This window comes from Onthophagus taurus, chromosome 7, assembly GCF_036711975.1.
Source record: "Onthophagus taurus isolate NC chromosome 7, IU_Otau_3.0, whole genome shotgun sequence".
Taxonomy (NCBI): Eukaryota; Metazoa; Arthropoda; class Insecta; order Coleoptera; family Scarabaeidae; genus Onthophagus; species Onthophagus taurus.
Genome location: NC_091972.1, coordinates 20,079,401 through 20,092,668, shown reverse-complemented (window position 1 = coordinate 20,092,668; position 13,268 = coordinate 20,079,401). Strand labels below are relative to the sequence as shown.

The 13,268-nt window shown below is 33.5% G+C and overlaps 1 protein-coding gene across 1 annotated transcript; it reads left to right on the top strand.

Annotated features, from left to right (window-relative positions):
- Window positions 1-4,322: 4,322 nt before the first annotated feature.
- Window positions 4,323-12,906, top strand: LOC111428695 (uncharacterized). Its single transcript, XM_071197226.1, has 5 exons — window positions 4,323-4,394; window positions 4,456-5,057; window positions 10,273-10,768; window positions 12,099-12,167; window positions 12,229-12,906. The coding sequence occupies exons 1-5, from the start codon at window positions 4,388-4,390 to the stop codon at window positions 12,834-12,836; spliced, it is 1,782 nt and encodes a 593-aa protein (XP_071053327.1). The 5' UTR covers window positions 4,323-4,387; the 3' UTR covers window positions 12,837-12,906.
- Window positions 12,907-13,268: the final 362 nt, after the last annotated feature.

Below are 13,268 nucleotides of genomic sequence, written 5' to 3'. Positions count from 1 at the left end.
CCTGAAATTTGTACTACCTTCTGCCAATGCGACTGGGGAGATGCCTATAATATGCCAAGACTAGATGCACTTCATTTCAACTCCGAACTAAATGTTTGCGATTGGCCAGTTGATGCAGGATATGAATAATATATTTATTCACATTATATTTGTACTTATTATCAAATTATATTTGTTTTTGTTTATAATTATGCCTAAGGAGTTTAATAGGTTGTAAAAGAACATGGGTTGTAGTCATAATCATTTTGCAGTTGCGAGATGTAACATATTCATGTGGGATTCCCCCTTGAAAGCGCTAACGAATAAGAAGATCGAACCGTCGAAACAGTTGCCTCTGAGATCCCGAAGAGCAACGGTCGTATTTTTAAAACGTTCCGATCGTATCAACATTATTTTATTATGAAGTGAACAGTAATATGAAGTTCATTCATATAACATGTCTAGGGAGATCGAATTTGTGCTTCAATTCATAAGGCCCTTAAGCGAACAAAATGTTGTTCTTTAAAACTAGGACGTGAAGCTTAACAATCTTGTTGACGGAAGTAACCTCGAGTTGTGGGGCATCTCATAGAAGCAAAATGAAAACTTTATTAACATTCCACGTGCGATTAGAGATTACCTGGGTGGTCCTCTCTTAAGGGAAATAAATACTGTATATTAAGCCCACCATTCCACACTAATATAACAAACCGCATTTCATTTTTCGTTAGTATTTGATAATTTAAATGATATTTGATAAAATAATTTAATGTTAGATATTTCCGAGCGGGTGAATGTCGAACCTGAAGTGCTAAAATGCAGACGTGACGACAGCGGGGGTAAACGAAAAAACACTCGGGGGTTTGAAAATTGGGGGAGAACGTTTTGAATTGCGCGACGGGTCAGGTTAAAGCGGGGAAGTTTTGGTGGTGTTTTTGAATCGAAATAGAAGAAACCTAAAGGAAAAGAGCCATCAGGTACAACAAATCGAGTTATAATATTCGTTATCACTCGCTTTGTTTCACTGTATTTTGTTTTATCTATCTTTCTTTTTCTTTTTTTTTATATTATTGATTGTTTTATTAATTGCTTCCCAATTGTGCCGAACCCTAATTAACTTCTGTCCATTTATTACAGGGTTGCTAAAGCAGAGTGCTGATCCACGTTTAAGATAATAATTGAATTTCTACTTTGAAAGGCGGTCATAACACTGTTAAGAAGTTATGTATATCTGGCCATAATTTATTTACAACTAAATTAAGTTAAAAATGTTTAATATCATTATAATATCTTCTTAATGGTTAGTTAGGATTCATTACATCTACAAAGAATGCCTAAAACAAGATATAGGATTTTGTAACAAATATTTGAAAATAAAAATGAAACAAATGTTTTGTTGTGAATGTGTTTAAGCTAGTGTAACTCCGAAAACATGGTATATTTATTTCATGTACCCTAACAACAACTATATACACCGTACAAGTCTCACAAATGTTTCATTGTATGTTTGCACAGGTATAAAAGACGTGACAATCATGTTTTCAAACCCCCATTTAAAAATAGCAACAAAATTGTGGATGCCTGGTTGTACTTTAAGTAAAATATTTAAACATTGTTTTATTTGGAATAACCTTATAATTGTATGGTTTACAAGGTTTTGCAATTCCACTGCAGCACACTCAGCAATAATTTCGGCGACTTTAATACCATTTGGATAACAACGCTTTTTTGACTTCCATGACTTTTTCATAGCTTGAATAGATATTTGCATGCCTGTTCTTTGCTTGCGTTCTTAACATTCGGTACTGATCTACAGTGAGCTTTCTATTAATTATGAATGAGAGAGCTACGTCGTCAGTATATGATATTATTTTCTCACTTGCCAAGCTTTCCTAATTTTAGATGCTCGACTTGACGTCATCGTTGCCTCTTGAACAATCTACAGATTTCCGTTATTAATATTCCGTGTCGGATAGATATATTCTAACTAAAAAAATACTTTGGACTTGTTTCTGAAGAATGTTACAACATGTCATCCTAATCGTCAAACTCTTTTTAAAAAGACGCACGGTTAACCCGAAAGTTTCTAGTTGTAGATTTGATATAGATCTGATAATAGAGTTAATACTTATATTAATTCGTTGTTCTGAAAAATTGTAAACGATTTTTAGTTTCAAAACTAAAAATTAAATGTTTCGATATTCACTGACGAATATCTGTAGACACCACAATATCTGTAGACACCACGCTAATATACAGGGTATATTAGCCATATTATTGAAAATGTGCAAATTATTTTTTGGGAACGGAAAGCATAAGCTTGAAAGTTCAGGAAAGAACAAATTTCAACCTAGCATTTTATGATCCGACACCCACTCTGGTATTTCCAATTTTAAAAAGTTCTGAAATTGATCTTTGAAATCACTGTAGAGGTTTTTCAAATGTTGGCAGTAAACAAGCAAGTCGTCATTATTGAAGGATAAATTAAGGAAATTATGAAACTCACATCTCCCGATATTTTTCTTATGTAAAAACAGTTTGGCTACGAAAGCAGCTATGACATTATTTGTTTTAATCTAGTCGTCACTTTGAGGTTGAAGGTTGATGTCATTAAACGGTTTATACAGGTCAATATCATTCTTTGATGTGATGAGGTTGTCGTGCAGTTCTTTCCAAGAAGTCTATCACAAAGTCAAAGAGATTGTAAAATCGCATAGAACAAGTACCTCTTGATAGCCACGTGAACGCACTTCTGCGAGAAACGTCAATCGGTTGTAATCTTCATCATCGAAATTTGAAAATAAACTATTCCGATCGAGTTGTCTTATATGTGGTGACATCAAAATTTCCTGCTTAAGAATCTTTTCATTCACTTTACAATTCTATTATTTCCAATAAATTTAAACATATTTTAAACACATTTTACGACTCTGAAGAAACAATTTTTGAACACTTAGTCCAATTTTCTTGAACAACTTGAATGATATCAGCAAAAACCGAGATGACTTCTGTCTTAATTCTGAAGATTTGATACAATTATAAACAAAAAGAAATTATTAATACATAATCATATTTTATTTATTTTTCATTAAATAATATATAAAATAAATATATTATTCACATTCTGTATCAGCTGGTCTATCACAAACATTAAGTTTGGTGTTGAAATGAAGTCTATCTGGGTATGGTTTATCATAGGTAACTCCCCAATCGTATTGGCAGAATATATATACCACAGGTTTCAGGATGGGCAAAGTAATGAAGGAAATCACCGTTTACTTTCGGGCATAGATCATTTGGCATTTGCCTTAACTGTTTCAATCGTTACTGTCGTTACTTTCTGACCTAGAACTAGATCTGGAGCTACCAGAATCTTCTTCAACATTCTCATCTCCTTTCTCAACTTCTTTTTTATCACCTCCATCAACTACTTGCTCATCATCTGCTGCTACTGCTGCTGCTTTCATTGGCTAGCTGATACAGGATGTGAATAATAACAAAATTCACCAAAGAATTTTAATTAATAAAACTCAAAAGCATATTCAGAAACTCCCGAAAAACTACGGAAAACCAATTTCTATGACAATTTTCCAAAATGGTTACCAAAATCTGAATTTTGAAATGTATAAAAACTAGTTTAAAGAAGGCGTACAAAGACAACCTCGGCAATAACTCAAATATTAAACTTTAAATGTAGTAGATAACAAAAAAAAATACAATATATGCATGAACGATAAAATTATTATATTCTAATTGAAATTAATGAAATCAAGGTATTCAAAACAAAATAATGGAAGGGAAAAGAATAAAGGAACAGCACATCTATGGGGCAAGAGCGAAGTTGCGCCACTCCTGTAGATATGAAACAAAAAACTTAATCGCCAACACAATAAAACAAGTAAAATTTAAAAAAAAATCAATATTGCTAAGAGGAAAAATTAAGATGAATTGTTAAAAGATATATAAAATGTTAAGAGGAAGTTAAGTTAAGTTAACAGAAAACATTACTGCTAGTAAAATTGCTGTGTTTGAACAATTCGATTAATGATTTACAATTTTACAATACATTATCTACATTTTATTTTTTAATTAATTTTAAATGAATGGGAACAAAGAGCTCTTTAGACAATTAATTTTGGCAGTGAAATCTTATCTTATTAGTATTAGAAAATTTCATTGATTCGATTATTTCCTATAACTCATATTCCTATTTTTTATACTCAATATGTACTTAACTAGTAGATAGATAGTAAAGATTAATATCTGTACCTATCAACACTAATTAATTGGCAATTATCATAATAGTTATCTACGATTTTTTGCGTTTAACATTGCTATAAAATCAGGTAGAACCTTCCTCAATTATTATTCGAATTGTTCGATTACAGCAATTTGGTTAAGCATCAAAATGAAAGGTAACTTTACAACGATTTTAATTTAATAAACTTAGCTAAAACTTAATTTTTTATATTTTAGTTACATTCTTGTTATGTGCCACCTTTGTATTGGCTTTCCAATATGCCAAAGCCGACCCAGTTGGTGAATGCCCTGACGAAATGAACCCGGAAAAAGTTGATTTCTTGGTAGATGATAAAGATTGCACCGTCTTCTACAAATGCGATTGGGGAAAACCCGTCAAATTCGATTGCCCATCTGATTTACATTTCAACAAAGAATTGGAAGTCTGTGATTGGCCCGATAAAGCTGGATGCAACGGTGATGGTGGAGATGATGGTGGAAGTAGCAGCAGCAGTAGCAGCAGTGAAAGCGATGAAGGGGACGATGAAGAAGTAGTTGAAGGAGGAGATGACAATGTTGAAGAAGATTCCGGTAGCTCCAGCTCTAGTTCTAGCTCCGAAAGTGACGAAAGTGGCGATGGAAACGGTCAAGGCAGATGCCCAAATGATCCATGCCCAAAAGAAAATGGTGATTTCCCTCATTACTTTGCTCACCCTGAAACCTGTGGAAGATTCTGCCAATGCGATTGGGGAGTTGCCTATGATATGCCATGCCCAGATGGACTTCATTTCAACACCAAACTTAATGTTTGCGATTGGCCAGCTGATGCAGGATGTGAATAATATATTTGTTTTCATAAAAGTGTTATTTAAAGAAATATAAATAAAATATGATTATGTATTAATAATTTGTTTTTGTTAATAATTATGCTTATGGGCTTTAGTGTAGCCATAATTTTTAATGAATGGTTTCATAATAATCCATATAATGTTGTTGTGAAAATGCAACATATCCATTCAAATGGCATATCAAGAACATCTAATTTGTACTTAAATTCATAAGGACATTAAGCGAAGAAAATGTTGCTCTTTAAAACTAGGGCGTGAAGCTTAACAGTCTTGTTGAAAGATGTTGTGGGGTATGTCATAGAAGAAAAACAAAAATTTCGTTAACATTTTATGTTGGAGATTACCTGGGTACTCCTCTCCTATCGAAATTAATACTGTCTATCAAGCCCCCATGCTCCGAATAACCATTTTTGAATTTGATTTTTATTTCCCCCTTTAATATCTATTACTGTCAGTTCTATAAGTTCTTCTTCCAGCTGGGATGATCCTATTCCTACAGTGTTGACATTTAAAAAAGGATGCAACACCCACTCTGGTATGTTCTCCAAATATTGGCAGTAAACAAGAAAGTCATCATTTTTTATGGATTCTGCAGATAAACTAGGGAAATTGTGAAACTCACATCTGCCGATATTTTTCTTTTGTACGAGCAGTTTAGCTACGAAAGCAACTATGAAATTGTTTATTTTAAACAAATCGTCATTTTGAAGTTGAAAATTGATTTCATTAAAACTCCAAAATCAAAGAAAATTTCTTATCTATTATGTCAGAACATGGACTTAAACCAGTCTTTAGTTAACCATCCCGTGTAAATGGAAGAAGATATGTAAATAACATATTTATAAATACATTTACGGAGGTTGTCATAAAAAATACAGTAAACCGGCAACTAGGTGACCATCTGGCGCAATTGCCAACAATTATTCTTAAATATGAAACTGAAAAGAACAAGCATACAAAAATAAGACTAATAAATAAAACAGCAATAAAACATTTCATAAGTAAATTAAGAAATAGCGATGGGACAATAATAAAAGATCAAAACACTGATGCTCAAACCAGTTATACTAAGTTTCACCGAATAATTACATTGTGCTATCAGTCTGCTAACACTAAAATGAATTCAGATGACCTAAGAAAGATGAAAAACGCTTTAGATGCTATCTACACCATGGCTGAAGTAACGAAAGAAAAGAAATGGAAAGAAATGTATCAAATAAAAAAAAACATGAGTTTAGAAGACTGATAGATAATACAAAAAAAGAAACATATAAACAATGCATGATGAATTCAGAAAATAAAATAACTGCTGCCTGGAATATAGTGAAGCAAGAAACTGGAAAAACAAGGCGAAAACTTGAATAAGACAAATACCTACAAAAGATGTTTACGGGATGACAACGAAACTAATTCAGAACATAGAACCAATAATAAGAGAAGTGTTATGTATATTATTAAACAAATGCTTAAGAGAGGGAACTTTTCAAAATGAATTAAAGTACGTTAGAGTTATTCCTATTCAAAAACCAGGGGATCCAAATGATAAAAGTAAATATAGACCAATATCAATAGTACCAATAATGAAAGAAATTAATAACAAAGTTACTCCCCAATTGCATTGGCAAAATCTACCATAGGTTTCAGGGTGGGGAAAGTAATGAGGGAAATCACCATTTTCTTTAGGCCATGGATCATTAGGGCAACTGCATTGACCGTTTCCTTAGTTACTTTCGCTACTTTAGAACTTAGAACTAGTGCTGAAGCTACAAGATTCTTGTTCAACATTGTCATCACCTCTATCAACTACTTCTTCATCATCGTCACCTTCATTCGCTGCTGCTACTGCTGCTTCCACTATCTTCTCCAATGTCATCTCCACCATCACCGTTACATCCAACTTTATCTGGCCAATCACAGACTTCCAATTTTTTGTTGATATATAATCCGGATGGGCAATCCAATTCGACAAGCTTTCTCCATTCGCATTTGTAGAAGAGGGTGCAATCTTTATCATTTACCAAGAAATCAACTTTTTCCGGATTCATGTCAGGGCAATCACCATTTCGATTAGCTTTGGTATATTGGAACGGCAATTTTATTTAGTGATATCATACTGTTTATTATCACAGGTCATGTGTATGTAGGTGACAAGTAACAAGACATGATACAAATATAAATTTAAAAATCATAAAATAATCTTTGTCATGGAACAATAAAATACAAAAACTAAAACTACACAAAATTGGTAAATTCACTTGTCAAATACTCATCAGTATCATAAAAGACCTTATTAATCAAATAACCATTAATTTTTTCTTTAAATTTTTACAGTGGAAGGCTCTTGATGCTAGATGGCAGGGGGTTATAAAATCTCACCGCATAGTAATTGATACCATTTGTAGCTCTATTCGTGCGGCAACCAGGTACAATCAAATTTTTCCGATTACGCGTACTATTCTATTCTATGTTCTCACGATTTTTTTTGTAAGAATCTTCGTGTTCCTTAAGATACAACAAGCAAGATAATATAAACAGAGAGGGCAATGTTAATATCTTTAATTAATATCTCACGCATCTCCTCTGAACACCAAACACCTGATCAGCATGTGCAGAATGTCCTCAGCACAATATTGCGTACGACATATGTGAAAAAAATATTATTTAACGTTTTTGTTAAGTGCGCTACATGATCAGACCAAGTGAGGCGGGAATCAAGATACACTCCTAAGTACTTCACTGGTTCACTGGGCAAATCAATATGTTGAAGTGAGAAAAAAAGTGTTTGAGTTTTGATTCATAGATATTAAAAAGATTAGAGTCAAACCATTCCAAAATATTTCTTTCAAAATCCTTAGTTATAGCTTTTAGCTTTTAGCCTCCGAATTGCATTTGTTTATAATGGCAGTGTCATCAGCGAACAAGATCATATGTGTCTTGTCCATTAATAAAAATAAGGAACAATATCGGTCCCAACATTGATCCCTGATGTACTCCACAGCAAACCGGCAAATCAGAAGAAGTCTGATTTTTATACTGAACGTGTTGCACCCGCCCAGACAAGTACGACCGCAGAAAGTTTATACTTTTTGGACCGAAATGAAGTGTATGAAGTTTATGTAGTAACAAATCGTGTGAAACGCAATCGAATGCCTTTGTTTTGTCGTAAAATGAAGTCTGAGCATACAATTTATTTTCGAAGCAATCCTGAACCTGCTCGACCAAGCTACTTAGGGTAGTCACAGTGGATTTACCCTTTCTAAACCCAAACTGACCCACGAACAGTAAATCGTTAGCTTCCAAGTAATTCACAATTTGCCTTTTTAATATAATTTCATAAATCTTAGCAATAATAGAAATAATTGAAATTGGTCTGTAATTGCTCACATTATCATACGATCCTTTTTTTATGAATGGGAACAACCCTAGAAATTTTCAAGCAATCCAGAAATGTGTCTGCCGTAACGGCCTGATTTATCAACTTGCAAATAGGTACAACAATCAAATGTTTAATCACCTTGATAAGTTTGCTGTTCAGTCCGTAACAATCAGTGCTATTAGAATTTTTTATACCGGATATGATGTCTCTTACTTCATTGAATGAGACACTTCTAAATTGAAGCTGTTCTTTTTGAGCGAGAGGCTGGCATTCGCTAGAAGAACAACATCGCGACTTAGGGGAGATTCGGGACATAAGATTTTCGGCAACGCTCACGAAAAACGAATTAAAGTCATCCGCGTTAATGATGTGTGAATAAGAATTTATATTTACAGATTGATTACTTTTGATTACATCCCATGAAGCACGTTGAACGTTTGTTGGGTTTTTAATATATTCACTGTTCTTATGTTTCTTTGTAGCAAGAATAAGTTTACGATAGTAGGAGCTATAGTGTTTCAAGTCGTCATATGCTATTAAATTACTATTGTATAGTTCTTTAAAAAAATTTAAGGTTTCACGTGCTTGTAATATCTCTTCGGTGAATTATTTTGCAATTCCTGTTAATCCAATAGTGTTGTTTTAATTTTAAAACTAGTATTAAAAGCAGTTATTATCAAGTGTAGAAATTGCAAAAATTTAAAAGGCCGTTACTTGTTATAGGCCTATAGCTGAATTTAGTAGAAGAAATATTTTTTTGTAATTCGCGACGGTAACGAAAGCTCTAACAGTACTCAAACGAGTGCTGTAATGAGACTCCTTACAGCATCCGATGCTGTAATGAGATTTTAGTAACATTTTATGGAAGCAGTTCAAGTTAGTGACATTGGGTCATTCTTAGCATCGAATACAAGATCCACAATGATGAGGACATTGAACACTGAGCAATTTCTCTTATTTTGGCAGGTGTACATGAAACATTTTTTTCAGGTGAATACATTTTGTGTTTTGACAGTTTCTAATTGTCAATTCAAATTTCTATTTTCAAGTGTTACGGTGTTACCAACTGCTGCATACCTATTTCCCTACGTTGTCAAAATTTATTTTATTTTTGTTAAAAAAAAATTATGAAAACGCGAATTACAAAAAATAGCATAAAAAACACGTTTCATAAGACTTAAAACTCATTCATTAAAAAACTCGTGTCTTACGAAACTTGTTTTTTAATATACTATTACAGCATAGCATAGTATATAAAGGACAGCCTGATGATCGGACAACACAGGATCAATGACTTTAGTAGTATATAAATTATCCTCCATTGACTTCCATACAATAATAAATTCTCTCAGACTAAAAAATAAAAAAAAAAATCAAAACATTTCGTATGTTGCCTTCATTGTTTGTTCTTAGAGGGTGTTTATCTGGTTATAATACGTTTAAATCAATCTGTTGAGTTACTACTTTGCTGATTTGTTTAAAATTTTAAAAATAATTATGGTGTACACATTGCAAGAACGTGTTGAGCTGGTTAGCCTCTATTAACAAAATCAAAATTGTGCCCGAGCGACTGCAAGGATATTTAACCAAAACCATCCTGAACGTAGTTTTCGCCATAAGTACGTAATGAAATTGATTTCAAAATTTGTTGAGACGGGTTCAGTAATGGATAAAAAAAGGGCACCCATTGGAATTGTGAATTATGAAGGAGCAGCGGTGGCGGTCTTGGGACATGTCCAACTTATGCCAAACACGCAATCTGTACGACAACTTTCTGCAGCTTCCGGTATTAGCTAATCTAACGTTTTCAGAATTTTACATAAACACAAGTTCCATCCGTACAAAATTAAATTAATTCAAGAATTAAATGATGATGATTTGGATCGAAGGCAAGAGTTTTGCGAAATTATGGCCGAGCGTATCAACAATAACCCAAATTTCTTGTACGTTTGCTTTTCTGACGAATGCACTTTTTCACTTAATGGAGAGGTTAACCGGCATAACTGTAGAATTTGGAGCGATACAAATCCTCATGTATTTCGAGAAGCTCACACTCAACATCCGGAAAAGCTAAACGTTTGGGTAGGAATTTTGGGAGACCACATAATTGGACCTCTGTTTATTCCTGGTAATTTAAATGGCGAAATTTATCTTGAAATGCTGGAAAATGTAATTGATCCGTTAATAACAGAAAAATTAGAAAACGATCCTCTACTACTTGAACAACAATTGCATTTCCAACAAGACGGAGCTCCCCCTCACTACGCCGCACCACTTCGCCAATACCTCAATTTGCAATACCCCAGTCGTTGGATTGGAAGAAGAGGTCCTATAGAGTGGCCTGCCCGTTCTCCTGACCTGAACCATCTGGACTTCTTCTTGGGGGGACATCTTAAGTCCAAGATTTTTGTGACTCAGCCTAAAAATTAGGACGAACTACGCCAACGAATTGTAAATGAGTGTCGTCACATAACTCCAATTATGCTGAACCATGTTAGAGACGGTTTTCAGTCAAGATTGTATTATTGTATGGAAGTCAATGGAGGACAATTTGAACATTTGATTTAAAACCGCAGATTTGATTTTTTGATTGTGATAAATAAAACAACATGATAAAACAATTGTTTTTATTTATAACCAAAATATTCAAGGTTGCTCATTTGAGCTAAATAATTGATTTTTGGTGAAAACGGTTCATCAAATTTACGTTTTTCATACACCGTTGTAAAGAGGCTTCCAAGACCTTTCAAATGAAGTATCACTCAACCCCTCTCCCCTATTCAATTTTGAGGGGTTGAAGCACCCCCTCTTAGGGGGTTGCTCGTTCAAGCCTCAAATGGCGTCAAAAGATGTCCCCCAAACAAAATCATGCGAAGGGTTTCGGGAAACTTTTCTAATCACTATGGGATAAGAAATATACGGGGTGGCTCGTCTGAGATGGAACACCCTGTAGATTAGAAGGAATATTGGTAAATATATTATCAAGGCAACAATTTTTGCGAGTAAGAGAAAATATCATTCTTGTCAAATCAAAAGACTCGCATAAGTCACAGAGCATGTTGGCTTTCTTGTTATTTTTGTGAAAGTGAACATTGAAATCACTACCGGTGACTACCACCCCATCCCATAATTAAGTTTTATTTAGTAATGTAATAAACCTTTCAAAGTCGCCACACGAAGAACGGAGAACATAACAAGAACGTAACTACAATATAAAGAATTAAGTTATGACTAAGTTTATTATATTGAAATTTTTATGAACTTCCCTTCATTTTGATATTTACTGTTGAGTAATTGCTATGTTAGAACACTTAGAACAATTCGATTAATGATTTACAATTTTACAATACATTATCTACATTTAGTTTTTTAAATAATTTTAAATGAATGGGAACAAAGAGCTCTTTAGAAAATTAATATTGATATTGTAATCTTATCATAGTATTCATTGTTTTTGAAATTATTAATTAATATTAAAGAATTTCATTGATTCTATTATTTCCTATAACTTATATTCATATTTTTGACACTTCATTAGTATTTGAGTATTCGATTGATAGTAAAGATAAATATCTACCCTTATTAACACTAATTAATTGGCAATTATCATAATTGTTATCTACGTTTTTTTGCGTTTAACATTGCTATAAAATCAGGTAGTACCTTCCTCAATTATTATTCGAATTATTCGATTACAGCAATTTGGTTAAACATCAAAATGAAAGGTAACATTATAATGATTTTAATTTAATAGACTTGACTAAAACTTTATTTTCTATATTTTAGTTACATTCTTGTTATGTGCCACCTTTGTATTGGCTTTCCAATATGCCAAGGCCGACCCAGTTGGTGAATGCCCCGACGACATGAACCCGGAAAAAGTTGATTTCTTGGTAGATGATAAAGATTGCACCGTCTTCTACAAATGCGATTGGGGAAAACCCGTCAAATTCGATTGCCCATCTGATTTACATTTCAACAAAGAATTGGAAGTCTGTGATTGGCCCGATAAAGCTGGATGCAACGGTGATGGTGGAGATGACGGTGGAAGTAGCAGCAGCAGTAGCAGTAGCGAAAGCGATGAAGGGGATGACGATGAAGAAGTAGTTGAAGGAGGAGATGACAATGTTGAAGAAGATTCCGGTAGCTCCAGCTCTAGTTCTAGCTCCGAAAGTGACGAAAGTGGCGATGGAAACGGTCAAGGCAAATGCCCAAATGATCCATGCCCAAAAGAAAATGGTGATTTCCCTCATTACTTTGCCCACCCTGAAACCTGTGGTAGATTCTGCCAATGCGACTGGGGAGTTGCCTATGATATGCCATGCCCAGATGGACTTCATTTCAACACCAAACTTAATGTTTGCGATTGGCCAGCTGATGCAGGATGTGAATAATATATTTATTTTCATAAAAATGTTATTTAAAGAAATATAAATTAAATAAAACATGATTATGTATTAATAATTTGTCTTTGTTTATAACCATGTCTAAGGGCGTTAGTAGGTTGTAAAAAAACATAGGTTGTAGCCATATATACTGGTTTATATATATAAAAATAATTAAGTAAATTTCTAACTGCCATAACTTTTATTGAATGGTTTCATAACAATCCATATAATTTTGCAGTGAAGATATAACATATCCGTTCATATTTGTGCTTAAATTAATAAGAGTATTAAGCGCAGAATATGTTGTTTAAAACTAGAATGTTAAACTTAATAGTCTCTTAACTTCGTTAACATTCTATGTACGATAAGAGATTATCTGATTGTTGCTCTTCTACGAAAATGAATACTGTCTATCAAGCCCACCACGTGACCGGTAGC